At 23.1% G+C, this 16,085-nt stretch overlaps 1 protein-coding gene across 4 annotated transcripts in view; it reads left to right on the top strand.

The window, feature by feature from the left end:
- Positions 1-16,085, top strand: part of LOC102676118 (segmentation protein cap'n'collar) — a 76,906-nt gene that overhangs the window by 2,395 nt on the left and 58,426 nt on the right. Inside the window, exons 1-2 of one of the 4 annotated variants that reach the window (XM_006623275.2) lie at positions 5,124-5,310; positions 6,104-6,255. The exons of 1 other annotated variant lie outside the window; for it this stretch is intronic. Coding sequence is in view for 2 of the 3 variants with exons in the window: in XM_006623273.2 (XP_006623336.1) it covers positions 5,254-5,310 (57 nt within the window). In the remaining variant the exon portion in view is untranslated. Of the gene's footprint in view, positions 1-5,121; positions 5,311-6,103; positions 6,256-9,183; positions 9,534-16,085 lie in introns of those variants that run through there. 2 more of the 4 variants (XM_006623273.2, XM_006623274.2) reach the window with 2 other exon arrangements.

The raw sequence follows: 16,085 nt of genomic DNA, 5'->3' as shown, positions 1-16,085 counted from the left end.
TATAATACTGTATATAATAATGCATTTCTTTTTTTTTAGAAATATACATAGAAATAGAAATAAAATTTCTATTTTTTTAAAAAAAACTATTCATAAGTTATATTCAGTTGAAATTGTTTGATTCTTTGATATTTTAATAATAATAAGTTGATAATATTTTACATTGTTTATATTTCTAATGAATTGAAATAGATATGATTTATGAAACCAGGAAAATATTTTAAATTTTAAACGAATAAAACAAAATTTGATACTTAGAATATTTTATAATGTTATGTTTGATATTGGTAAATTTTCTAAATATATATATATCGTTAGTACTAAATATATTTAAAATGTAGAAATTAAGCGAGTTTATTTTCGTTATATGTACAGGTAGTGATATATTTTACGATCTTTTTATCAATTCTACATAAGTAGCATTTATACCGTTTTCTTAGATATCCTTGGATATCCAGGTTACCCATATCAGTTAACTAGGTTAATCAATTGTGTTTCTATGTTTTAATTGTGTATTTAGACGCAATAGATGCTTTTAGGATATTTTATAACATTTATATAGTTTATAAAAGTATATAAGCAAAATTGATATGTATATCATAAGAACAATGATTTGAAAACTAAGAAATCTAAAAGATTTAGCACAGTATAAAAGAATAAATATTATATGGATAGAAATGAAAATGATATGAATTATATTTATGAATTACATAAATAAATTAAATATTCCTTACTGAAGTACACGAATATGGTATAATATAAAATCATATTGTGTCATATTCAGACTTTTTTCTGACACTTTATTTTGCTTTTAAATATCATTTTAAGCGTCTCAAGCGATTTGATTAATTCACTATATATCATATCATTTGCATATTATTATTCAGTGTTATATAATCTGCTTAAAAAGAATATTATCAACTAATGAAAATTTAATATAGAAAATGAAAATTTTATATAGAACCTACTAGCTATAAAAAATTTTAGAATAGATACATATTATTTTATTATTTGTCAAAATAATATTGTCAAAAATTTAATATTATATTGCATTAACACTATTTTGTATTATATTGCATATTTCATTAATCAATTAATTAAGAAGAAACAAAAATTAATACGTTCAAAACAAAATTATCGATATTTATAATAATTGTACTGTTTTTAAAATGCATATAAAAAAAGTTGAATAAGATATTGATCAATATAAAAGTCACCGTTTAATTAAAGCGATTGGTCAGTGACATTACAATTCTGAAAATATCACAAATTCGAATTCCAGTCGAATTGGAACTCTTTGTTTCGTTGAAATATTTTTCATCCATTACAAATACAGAGTAATTAATCATATCTTAAACAGTTCAGTTCAGTTCAGTTCAGTTTTCTTCGATCCGTGAATTTGATTTTTGATCATGAATTATAAATATCTTAGTAAGCATATGCATCTGATCGCTCTTTTTATCGTATGGCACTGCATCATCAAAATTTCCTGTGAATTCTCGTACAACGGCCTCGATTGCAAAAATAATTGTGTGGAAATACGCGAATATAAACGCGTTTCTGGTCGACTTCGTAAAAAAAGAAACGAAAGATGCCAGATGCGTCCTCGTTTCGTTAAAAATTAAAGGAAAAATTGTACATATCCAATTGAAACACATAAATTTTGCATGCAATTTTTTAAGGATTTATCGTTAGTAAAAAGAATTACTGTATCATTTAATTAAAATATATTTATTACTTTATTATTTCCAAATAATCCTCCTTTCTTTTTGTCGTACATTTATAATTGGCATCTTGCCGCATCTACTTATGTTTTCTCTATTGCGCTGCATCTCGAGCTGTATTAGCACGTGCTTACTTTTTACTCTACATATACATATATGTGGAGCAAAAGAGAAATCAGATAAATAGCAAACATATTTGTAATATATCTCTTATAAATATGAATTTCGTAAGCAGATTTCAATTTTACGTCATTTATTCGTATTAATCATATTAATTATATTTTCTTTCAATTAATCAATTTAACAGATTACTACTTTATCACGTCGATATTCATTGCCTTTTGCCACTATAAAAACTTTCAAATCTTATTATTCTTACTATTTTTTTCAATCAGTTTCTATATTTTATTTTTTCCAATTTTTGCAACGCATTTGAGTCAATCACGCTTTTAAATAAATTTTAAATTTTTATCTAAAAATAAAATATTAATGAAAGAATTAATTACATCGCTTTAATGGTTTCTTTCATTCTTTTTTTTTTATTTATAATATAATTTTTCGAATTTTTATAATATTTTTCCAATTTTTTGTACTTTTCTAATACCAGTTTAATATTTCGATCGATATTACGTTATAGAAATTATTTTAAATATTTATTTATTTATTATAATGCAAAATTATTCGTATTGATATAAATGTAAATCTAAAAAATAATTTTTCAGATAAAAATTGACGAGTACAATACATTTTCATAAAAATGCAATTAAATGACAGCGATGTACATTCGTTCTTGAACATCGTATCATACTTATGTTAGTTGATTAACGTTCACTGACCAATAGCTAAAATCACAGTATTTGTGACGTGATTTACACGCGAATATATTAAGTTCTGAGTGTTCTTTAGTAGTAGTAAAGTCTCTTAATGTACACTTATAGACAAAAGTTACGTCAAAATAAAATTTAGAAAAAGTTTAGAAATTAATAATGTATGCATTAATAGATTTAAAAATGTTTTATATATATATATATATAATATATAATATGTTTTAAATATATATATCTTTTATCTCTTATATCTTTCCAATATTTATCTTTAATATTAGTTATATCATAATTGAAACATTTATAATAAAAATTATATCATAATATGTCATAATTTCTATATGATTTATGATTCACTTAATGATTTGTTTCGATCTATAATTTTTTTTATTTTTTTTTTTTTTAATTTTTGATAAGGAAATATTAATAAGGAAACTTTTTAATTTTTCTTCTCTGAGAGATTTTTAATATATGGTTTGTTTTATTATACATATATTTTTTCTTTATCTGTTATTCTCGTGTTTATGACAGTAGGATTATGACATTAAACATTTTGATAAATTTTCTATATGATTATTTATTTTTTATTCATTTTTTACCATTATATTAATAATTATATTAATAATTTATTGTACAAGAGCATAAGAATATAGTACAGACAATATATTATCTAGAATCTACAAAAATAATTATTTAAAATTTTAATAAATCTTCATGATATCTTCAGAGATTAAATAAAATTCTATTATAATACTATTGTAATATAACAATGTGTGTCCAAAATTTGACACGAAAAATATCTATTCGTCGATTTTTTTTTTCGTCACATCAAAGAAATAATATCTACGATATATGTGAACCTACTTATTTGAACAGAAAACGTTTCATCACCCGTTATTTGCTTATTTCCGTAAACATCTATACTTTACCAACTTCGTGTATCGATAGGACTTATTCTCTATTTTGATACCCGATCAACGATACCTGTAAAAAATCACGGTGTATCGTATCGTATCGTATCATTTGATGATAAAAAACGCACAAAAGAAACAAGTGAATATCTTTCTTTAAGATCACTTGTTGCGTGATTCGAATCGATCGATCATTTTTTTTTTTTTTTGATGTTTTACACAGAAAGAAATGATTAAATATCTAATTAAAACTAATTTACACGTAATTTCTTTCTCCCGTTGTCGATCAAGGGATGATAACGAATTAATAATGATATATGCAATATTAATAATGCAAGATGGACAACGAAAAATTGATAATTTAATTGATGATTCATCAATGTTTTTGTAAACTAAATCTAAATATCTAGTGATATTCATTTCGATAAAAGTATATATTTTTATTTGAATTACATGATAAATATCAACGTGAATCAATTAATATGCATGAGTAATTGATCGTTGATGTTTTTGTCTTGTCCTGTTAAACGAGCGATATGTTATTGCGAATATGTATATATGTATGTTGATGTTAGTCCGATATTGTTCATATTAAATAGGCGTACTATTAAATAGGCGTACTATTAAATAGGCGATGATATTTATCTTTTAGAACGAAGAGATTTTGATATTTCTTCGTACGATAAGATTTCATCGATAGCTTTGTAAGAATTAAGAAAGAAATAAGAGGGGAAATTTTTATTGAATGATATTTATAAATGATATCAATTACGATATAAATTGAAAATTTAATCATAATCTTCCAAGATTTTTAAAAAATCGAAAATATCAATGCAATCTATATTTCTCGATTTATCTCATTATCGATAAGTTTTGTTTAAAAAATATCTCGAAATATGTAATTTTATATAAATTTAATTTAGACTAGAGACATTTTTATCGTATATATATCGATTAAAAAAAACAAAAAAAAAAAATAAAGGTAAAAATAGAAAATTTTTCTTTAAAATAATCACGTAACAACTTGAAATGAAAATATCTTACGTAATTAATAAATTAATGATTATAAAATGTATGTGTATATATGTATATGTATATGCATAGTGAATATATGTAAAAAAACAGAATGATAATATTTAACAAATGTTTTAAATGAATTCTTTCGAAATAAAATTTTATATTTTCAATATGAATACGAAATTAATATCAAACATTACGTATCATTACGTATTTCTTGTTGCACGTATTATTTTTATCGTAGAAAATCAGATATGAAATACAATGTAAAATTCTTGCATCATTAACTATTTATTAAGATAAATAATATATTCTACATGTTATGAACATTGACCATCGTTATCCCATTATTTAAAAAGATCGATGAATCATATTTGCCTCGATGAAATATTTGATAAATAATAAATATTCGTCAACAAAGATCAATGATTTTATTCCTTTTCTTGAAGAAATTTGAAGCGTTGATCGAATGAAAAAAGAGATTTTAAAATCCCTTATCAGACGTCAAGTTTTATCGATTGCTTCGCGGAACTAGTAATCCATAAATTTTCATATATCAACATAGTAAATATATGCAAATGTTAACCCTGGTAACCTGGTATGATTGTGAAACAAAGGTATGCCTTTTCTCATACGTAGTTAGCAGTTCGAATCCCAGTTTAACTAGTGTGTGGCACGCGTTGTCTTCGCGGATTTAGGCTTATCATTGTGTTTACGTGTCTATCTGTCTTTTTACTAGAATTTACTAAATTGAACTTCGATTAATCGACACATAAAATGGAGCGGAAGAAGAGAAAACAACCGCGAATAATTTCTGTTTTTGTACATGACGATGTATGTTTCAGACTTTGCTCCATTATATATATTTATATTTTTTACTTGAATTTTCATTGAAAAATATTATTTTTAATATTATATATGGATATTTTGGGCAAAGTTATATTTTATTATTTTCGATATATCATTATTATTTAATTTTACACGATTTATGTTTTTCTTTTCGTTTAAATATTTCTTTAAGTATAATATAATAAAAAGGATATAATATATATTTTACTCATTTCTTTCTCTTCTTTCGACAACGTTTGTTTTTATATCGATTGTCGTATTATATGTTTGCTCAGAATAATTTAATAAAGTTTTAATACCTTTATAGTATTAGTACTATTATATAATACAAACGTTATATAATAAATCGTAGATAATTACAATTAATTATAAATAATATGTTTCGTTCATATATTAGACAATATTAATACATTGATGCATTTCAATATTTTTTTATTCGAATTTTATTTTTCTTTAATGATATGTTTATCAAAAATATACTTTCTTTTGCTTAATTTATTAAAAATTAATATTAAATATCGCTATATATATATATATATATATATATATATATATATATATATATATATATATATATATATATATATATATTAAAAAATAATAAGCATCCTTTTTCAATTATTAATATCTATTATTATGTAATATAACTCGAAAATAATATAAAGTAAAAAAGATATTAATGTTTTACATACCTAAAATTATATATTTTAATTATGTTATATAAAAATTATATATTTTAATTATGTTATGTAAAAAACATACTTTGTTTTTGTTTCAGGTATGTACTTAATTTAACTTCTTTTGGTTATGAACATTATTTAAACATTATTAATATTATACTTTTCTACGTATTGAAAAATTCAATCCTTTAAAATATGCTAAGAAGATATTTTGTTGTTGATCGTATGAATATCGTAACGCTCATAATAGGTAAGTCTTTTAACTATAGAATTTTATATTATTAGAGAATTTTTTTTTTGTATTAATAAGATCTATTTTATAAAAAAATATATTCATATAATTTTATTATGATAATATATAAATAATATTATCATTTATTAACTTTATTATTAAATTTTCTATGGATATTTATTATTATTATTATTATTAGTTAAAAATAATTTCTAAAAAATATTATACGCATATCTTTTTTCATTTTTTTCATTTCACTTTAAAAATTAAATGAGAACTTATATGATATATTATAGGTAAATTCTTATAAATCGAAAAAATGGAATAAGTATTATTGAAAAGCAATGGTACTATTTTAATTTTATCTTTCTTTCGATTTCTCTATTAAAATTTTAATTATATTTTTTCTTATCTTTTTTTATTTTTATATTCTACTTATTCTTATATTTTAAAATTTAAAAGTTAGTAAAAAAATAAGATTGACTAAAGACAAAATTGCTGATTATTTTCCAATTCTTCGTCGTTTAGGAAAAGTGTTTTAAAAAGATTTCAGCCAAGGTTAACAAGATTGAAACCAGTCACAACAGCCTTTGCAAAAATAACTACATTCTGGACTTTATAACGTCCGTTTCTTTGAGTGCAATGTTCTAGTAACCTTCTCAAATTATATTTACACATTTTTTGTCTGAAGTTTTTCGTTTTTCATTTTTTACATTTTTTGCATAATTTTATTACATTTTGATTACTAGAAATTACCAAAGTATATATTTCTATTTATTATTATTTATTTAAATTATTATATTTAACGATTATATTTTGCAATTATACTTATATTTTTATTGATTCATTATCTGTTTGAAAATTCACAATTCTGTTTTGTCGACAGAGTTTCTTTTTATCGATAAATCAAAATAATATCAGTTGATAAAGTTGTTATCTTTTTTATCATTTACTGGTTAAATGATATTTTTATAATTAAATTTTTTATAATTAATTTTTTTAAAAAAACAATAAAAAATTTTTATTTAAATTTTTTATCAAAATATGTTGTATCAATTATAATTTTCATTTTTTATTTTTATCGTTTTATATACGTATGTTTTTTGCATAATTAGACAGAATTAAAATAAAAAATATAAAACATTTGAAATTATTTATTGATTTTTTTAATATCATTAAATATGTATGAATTTTTTCATTCATATCATAAATCGATTTGTTAGTTTTTTTTAACTTTAACTTTTTTTAAATTTTTTTTAATAATATTGTGCCGAAAAAAAATTGCATATTTTTTTAATTATAATTTATTATATTTCGAATATTTCCAGAGAAAATATCTTTTAATATGTTTTGTATGATTATATTTAATAATTAGTTTTTTCAATCTTATATTTTAACGTGAATTTTTATATATGATAACTATCGTTATAATCTTTCAGGTTTGTTACCTTGACTTTTTTAAATAGCACAATCTATTTTTGACTTCATAACATTGTACTAATGTCAAGTCGAGTTCAACAACACGTATACTGTGATCTTGAAATGATCCTGAATCCAAAAATATGTTCAAAAATGTGTCAATCGAAAAATTTTTTGTAATAAATTATTTTATTCGAATACAATTATATATACATGTTTTTAAATAGAAGAAAATTTCTATTTGAAATTCAAAATTTTGAGAAAATTTATGGACATGTTCCTAATATTTTCTTTTTTTTTTTTTTTTTATAAATAACATATTTACTTTGAATACACCTATATGTAATTCAATTCAATTTTTTATGAAAATGTTTGTGTTGCTTAAAATGATATTTTTAAATATTCAAGGTCATAATATACAGGATCATTGAACATTCATCTTGACATCACATGAAAAACTATAATAATAGAAAGAATAATATTTTTGTATTTTATATATTTTCTAGATAAAGAAAATTAAAAATTTAATTGTAAAATAATTATATTAATTGAATTGTCATAAATATTTTTTGATTTTTGTTCTTTTTTTACATTATACAAAAGAATAACCATTCTCTATAAAAATTTCTCAATACCTTTCTCAAAAATTTTAAAATAATAAATTACATAACATTTTGTACAATCTATTTTAATAAAATATAATTAATATATAATTAATGTAAAAATTATTATTTTTATTTATGAAAAAAAATTCTTTGATACAACATTATTGCATCAAAATAATTAAAATTGATATAAAGTCTAAACACGTAACGATAAATATTCAGATTTTTCCATTTGCAATCGCGTAAAGTGCATAATTAGTATGTTATTTCTATTAATCATTCGTTCGCATCATTAATGCTGTGAACATTGTTTTGAAAGTCAATGTAAGTCATAGATCGCATTAATCTTTTTCACTTTTTTAATTATTTTACTTTTTACGATTAATATATATATAATATATATATATAACATATAATATTTCTTATTAACAACTCGTAATATAACTATTAATTGGAAAGCATTGTATTGTAATAAAATATAAGCAAAGTATAAATAACATTGCATTAATTTCTAAATAATGATAAATTTTTTATAATTTCATTTGTAAAAAGATATAATAATATATAAATTATATAAAGTAAAAAAAGAAATGTTTTGCAATCTGATGCAATAGCAAATAGAAATATATTCGGATAAAATATATCTTTATGCCATTGTTATAGCGTTATTTATAAATGAATAACGACATTAAGAAGAATTTTCTCTACTTTCTCTCGTATTAAAGTCTATAAACGATAATCAAGAGGCCGAATTGTGGCCGAAAACAGCATGGTTGTAGCTTGCGGCAACATTCTTGGAGTTTCCGTTTCTGGTGTGGGTAGGAGCACTCCAATGCCTATTCGGTGTTGGTTGTTATCTCCTCACACGACAAGCCAATCTGTCGTAATCGTTTTCTTCGTCTGGATTTCGCGTCATCAAAGTTATTCTCTATGGTTGTATCGTCGTCGATGACACCACTTCATTCAGAGTTGAGACATTCGATGATCCATCACCAGTTTCCAACAAAATATTTTCTTTTACAATATCATTCCTATTTTCATTAATATCTGGGGGAATAATTGATTCTGAAGTATATAAGTGAAAACTGTGAATTTCGACTTAAAATAGCGATGATCTATTATATAGTATAGTATTAGTGAAACATAAGTATAGTGAGTATTAGTGAAATATAAGTAAAACTGAATAAACTCCAAAATATTGGAATTAGTGGTACCTTTTATCTGCGATAAAATTATACGGAAAATATTAATTTAATCGAAATGTCTAAAATGGTAAGTTTATTCCTTTATCGATTCATTTGTTTTATTCTCATTTCTTTATTGTTTGTATTATTTAATATCGATAATTGAATCGAATGATTTTCTTAAAGTTAATTTGTTATTTAAAACTAATTTTTTTTTCTTTACTACGGAATAATTTTTCAACGATTATTAAGAAATTATTCGAATAATTCTTCGTTTTTCGATATCTTTTAATTTTACAAAGAATTATAGAGTCGATAAAAATTTTTTTTATGACTTATATATGTAAGATATAAAAATATTATTTTCGCAATAATAATTTAATTTAGGAATATAGTAGATTATGCCATAACCTTACTAATCTCAATTTAAGGCTATCTGAAGATTTTTCTCTTTATATATAGAAAAAATTTATTTTATTTATTTAATATTATAAAAATAATTTAGTGTAAGGAATTGATAAATATAGGATATAACTTTATTACGAGAACGAAAAAAATTCTAGAATTTCTTAATATATTCTTTCTAGCGGTGATGTATATATATATATATAGAAAATATTTATATAAAATATCAAATATAGATCTAAATTTTTTAATTTATTTTTATTGTACGATATATATTAAACAATTTTTTTTCGTTCATTCTTTTTCTTAAAAAAAAAGAATAAGTAACACAATTGTTTTATAAATATATTTTAACACATTGTATTCTTATTTTTTCTATTTAAATTTTTTTTCTTATTATTATAATTATCTATTATTATTTATCGTTAACATAGAAAAAAAATGGCTCAATAAAGAATATGCTCTTGGTATAGAACTTAATATTATGATTATAATTGTTATATAAGAATTATAATTATGATTGTAATGTGATTGAAGATTGTATAAATTAATTTTTTACACAAAAATTTATTTTTATAATTATTATATAATTCATAGAATTTTGTTGTATTTTTCAAATCTATATTATAAATATGTAAATTAACGATAAATATATATATAGAATGTACACTAGCACAATTAAAAAGAATATATATAATTACAATGGAATAATATAGGTGATAATCTTTATTTTACAAGATTAATTTTAATAATAAAATTATAAATATAATAGATAGTTAGAAAATGGTAGATAATATTATAAAAAAGAATATTATCATAAAGAAAAAATACATGTAATACGTAATGTGTTGTATTACATCATGAAATAATTGTAACAATTGTTCATATCGAATCGGAGAAGAGAATTCTTTCGATTAAAGCAATTTTTATTCGCACGAATGATTTTTCAAATCTTTATTGTTATAATTTAGAAAGATCATAATTGGTTTTCATATTTCATACAATATCAATATTTTTCTAAAAAATAATAAAAATGAAAATTTTTATTTTTTTTATTTAATTTTTTTTTGTGAGAAATCACCTCTTTATTGATTATATATTGCGGATACCCTGCATAACCTTCTTAGTTATTTACAGAGTTTAGAAAGATATCAGTTTATTTACACAGATAATTCTGGAACTGTATATTATATTGTACCATCTTTATTATATCAAATAATATTATGTAATAGTTAATTTCTCTTAGGTAGTCTCTGAAACTATACGTTATGTATACGTTACTACAAGTAGTAGTGAGAAATAGTAATTCGTAAGTCGTAGTTCTATCATTGATCAACTGAATAAAATTGTATTTTATATACTTAATAGATAAAATACTTAAATAATAGATAAAACGAGAAATTTATGATTCTTATATATATATGTTAATATTCATGGGATATAATTTTCAAAGATCGATTCAAAGAGGTCAAACATAAAAATTGATATATAAAAATGTTGATTAAAGCTTATTAAATTATTAAATTGTAAGCAATTTAAATATACGTTAGATGAAGCAAGATGGAGATAAAAATGTCATTTTCGCAAATTTAAATTGCTTATAATAAATAAATTACAATAAATAAACCTTAATCAATATTTTCGTATACCAATTTTCTCATTTGTTTTAATCTTCAGAATTGATATTCGGAAGATGTCCCACGAATATTTCAATATCAATAGCCTATAGATATATATTTACATATATAATTTTCTCGATTCGAGAAAAATATCGAAAAAATTTATCCTTTGGATCGACAAGAATTTTTTACGAAGGAAAAGGAGATTGAGAGATAGCGTAAGCTGAATTATACATATTGAACATTGAATATATAATCTATCTATATATATTCTATTACAATTTATTATTTATCCATACAGTTGAGATTCTTTGTCCTTGTAATTTATCTTGTGAAAACAGGTTCCACGTATTATCGTTTGATGGAACTAAAGTTGGTTTGATTGTTATCCAGCGTTAACATGGCTCCAATAGGTGGCGATGGAAACTCATAAGATATTGCAGATTCCTATATTGAATTTATATAAATATTATAGAAATGTTGTCCTTAAAATTCGTATATTTTTGTTTTAAAAGTGAATTAAACTTCGCTTAGAGAAACCAAACATTTTTTATTTATTTTTATATTTTTTAAGAAATGTAAGTAAAAAATGTTTACTTCTCGTGTAAATTGCGTGATTCATCGGCATCGTGCTCGGGATCAAAGAGTCAGGTATAGTTGATTGCGTAGGTTAAACGCGCATAATTTTTATCGTGATTATTTCTTATACTCGAAACTTGTATTTTTGTGTTTCGTTTTTCGTGGAATACTGAAAAAAAAATGAAAAAATAATATAAAAACGTTGGTTTCTCGAGATGAAATTTATTGAAAAAAAACTGAAAAAAGAAAAATTTTTTAAATAATATCATTGGATACGTATATAATATTGATTAATTTTATTTAATTTTCATTGTTAATAATACGAAATTATCTGTGTGTATTTGTTAATGCATGACATGATAGCAACTTAGATGGGAATTAAAAACAAATGATCAGGATTCTTCTTTGCTTGTGTCGGCTTTGGTTTGACAAATTATAGTAGCCTGAAGATAACAGGTAAGATAAACACCTCGATGTAGCAAAGGTGGTCTCGCATCAGGTTGTTGTCAATATGTCAGGACTTGTTCTTTAGAATGATTCAAACTAATATACTAACTCGTATAACATATATATTACTTATATTCGATATATTTCATATTTAATATGAAATTGTTATTGTTTCGTATTCTTTTTGAATGTATAAAATAATAAGATATTTATTATTGATCTGACTATTGATGAAAATTTCAATATTGAAATATATATTTAACTTAGCATTATCTAATTTAACAAATAATATCAAAATTGAATGTAATAAGCTTAATGTATATTGCAAGAAATGTTAATAATCGATTTTTTCTTGTACAAATTTATTCTCGCGTCGAAGATAAATTAATGTTTCTTCTCCGAATACAATTAAAGGTTTTTGATGTAACTTATTATGAAAAATGATGGTTATGACGGACCACCTTTGACGGTTTACGAAGAATTTGTAAGATTATCATAAACACCTTTGCCACCCTCTATCGCGAACAAAGTAGGTAGAATAGTTTTACGTCCCTTTTCGAGGAGAAACGTTGCGGCAATGACTAATGATATTGAAATACTTTGAAAGGAGAAGACCATGAGAAAACATAGAAGAGAAAGTCAGGAGCGTACCACGTCGAGTTTTTAACCGCAATTTCATTCTTATTGTATTTTGAAGAAAAGATATTTTTATTTAAGATTTCTTTTCGTTACAAATATGAAACGAAACATATATATTTAAACGAATCTTTATCCTTCCGTATTGGCATTGCTGCGTGAAAAATTTATTTCATGAATCAGCGTTTTAACATTCCATTCTGGCAATAGAGTAAAATACTAATTCCGACTCATTAGGAAATCATTAAGAAATTACTGATTAATCGGTAATTACTGTGATGAGAACAAAGATGGTGGTGGAATAAAGTCGCGATATGTCGATGTAACATAATGCAAGCGTTAATATCTTCGATATTATCGGTAAATCGATGTCTCTTTCCGTCAATCGACTGTCCATCCAATTCCTTCGAGTCGGCGACCTATTGAACTCTCGGGTAGATTCTCGATTCTCGCCTTAACCTTCCTCCCGTCAGCCACATCCGGCTCGTTAACATTTTTTTAATCGACACCACCATGAGGCCGAAACTCGGCAACGTGTTCACCGTTGCCACGATGCCGGATGCGTTTACACTCCTTTATAGCGTATAAATTCAAAGGGATGCCGTCTTCTTCATTTGTCAACCGTCTCTTCGACCCTCCTTGCTACGCCTTCCAACTATTCTACGATAAGAAAGGACCAGTCACGTCGATCTTGCTTTCTCTCTTTCACCGTTTCAAATTTTATACCGATATTATCGTGAAATTTATTTATTTTTTTTTTTTAATTTTCATTACATAGATAAAAATATATAAATCAGGTTATTTGTTTTCATTATATATTTTTCTTTACGCTTGATAGCTCGATGGAAGAGAAATTGTTATTTAAATCAAGAAAACACGATTGGAGATGGAAAGATTTTAGCATGAGCGATGAAACATGTGTTTAATATTAAAACACGGTTAACTAGTTTACGTTATTATAAACAAATGTATATAATAATAACTCGTAACCATGGTGTTTGAATAAACGCGAGTCATTGCAAGTAAGTAAGTACTTATTTACTTACGTAATGTGCGAATATGAAATAAATCTGTATACGTTGTAATATCGCAGTTAACAGATAGATAGAAGAAGTGTTATATTTTTATAAACGATTGAAATCTAAAAGAATGGATATATTTTTAAGCTATATTATATTTCGCGAAGCAAACGTAATATGAGAACCGTAAAAGAATCATTGTGAATTTTACTCGAAAATATCTTGTTTCCAACTTTATTTCTAATATCTAAATTAAAAGTATAAGAAATTAAATATAGTAAATGCATTTTATTCACTACACGAAGATTGTTTTGTATGTATATAGCAAAAATATATCTATCTAAGTAAATAAAGAAATACGTGTTTGTTTTTATAATTGATATGATCTCTAATATTATTAAGAAAAATTATTTGTAATGATCGCAGATTTCTTATCTTTATCTAAAAGACAGATCTACGGAAGGATTTAAGATAAAATAATGAACGATAGAAATATTTGTATGACACCTGAGTGTCAATAAGCCGGTTGTAAAACAAGATTTCTGGCATCGTGACTAATTAGTTCAAGTAGAAGAAATAAATGAAAACAGAACGTGGAACCATAAAATGATAAACGTTAACACTAAAACATGCTTAAACATGAATTCATTTTTTATATATTAAAGTTATATAGATACATGCGGAAAAATAATAACTCGCAATTCAAAAGATGAAACTTTTATTATCTTGTATGCATACTTATCTTTTTAATTAACATTGTGTTTCGTAATATGGAAACCGTTTCAAGGATAGATTTATTATACGAAGAAAAGAGTTCACATAAATATAAGTATTATTATTTTATATCTTCTTTTCGATTCGAATTCATTCTTTAGCTATTTGTTTTAAGGGGTTCAAAATTTCAACAAAATCACAATTGATAAATCTATATATTACATGCATCGTGTATTTGCCATTTTTCGATTAAAGAATAAATTTTTCGTTGCTCATGATGATATATTGCGTTATATCTAGTGTTCCGGTGACTTATGCGCTAATTGTAACAGGAAATACTTATAAAATCAGATGCAAAATTTTATTTTATTTTATTTTGTGTTAAATATCGAGATCTATTGGTAAATAATTGGGTGGAATTTTAACTATTTGCTTTCATCGAAATTCGCATAAATCTTGCTCGAACAAATTTAAGTAGGAAATGTGTTTATACGAACAGTTTTTATTTCCTTTTATGTGATAAAATTATTCTTGAATCATATAAGAAATACAAGGAAGAATTACATGTTATATTTCATCTATCCTTTATCTAAACTTTACATATAGATTTTTCCGTTTTATTACAACAAATCGAATTACGAATATAGTTGTAGAACAAAGAGATTAAATATGATATTTATTTCTTCGCATTAATTCTATTTTTCCTCTTACGAATTATATGGTCATAATTTATTTTGCAAAATAACCAAAGTTTAATATTTATTTATATTAAAATTGTCTAATTAAAGCAATAAATAACATATAATTATGCATGGAAATATACATACAATAAGATATTAAAATATTATGATAATAATTAATAAATAAAGATATTAAAAAGATATAAGATATTAAATAGATATAATACATATAATTATATCTTATACTGTATGTAGATATTTAAATGATAATTTACGTAATAAATAAGTTTAATTTAACGCATTGAATAGTGTATTATAGAAATAAAATAACGTAAAATCCATATCATTCATCAAATATATTTTCTTGATTAAATCAATACATCAACGTAGAGAATGGTTCGTTTATACATTTATTAAACATTTATTAAATAATAATTATTATAAGTTTACGTGTAAAATTATTTGGAAAATCATTATTTATAGCATAATAACAAATTATCTGTTCGTTCAAATCGTTGCTAATCGTTGCTAATCGTTGCTT

This window comes from Apis dorsata, unplaced genomic scaffold, assembly GCF_000469605.1.
Source record: "Apis dorsata unplaced genomic scaffold, Apis dorsata 1.3 scaffold_867, whole genome shotgun sequence".
Lineage (NCBI taxonomy): Eukaryota > Metazoa > Arthropoda > Insecta > Hymenoptera > Apidae > Apis > Apis dorsata.
The sequence above is the reverse complement of the archived record's forward strand: the minus strand, read 5'-3'. Positions and strand labels throughout refer to the sequence as shown.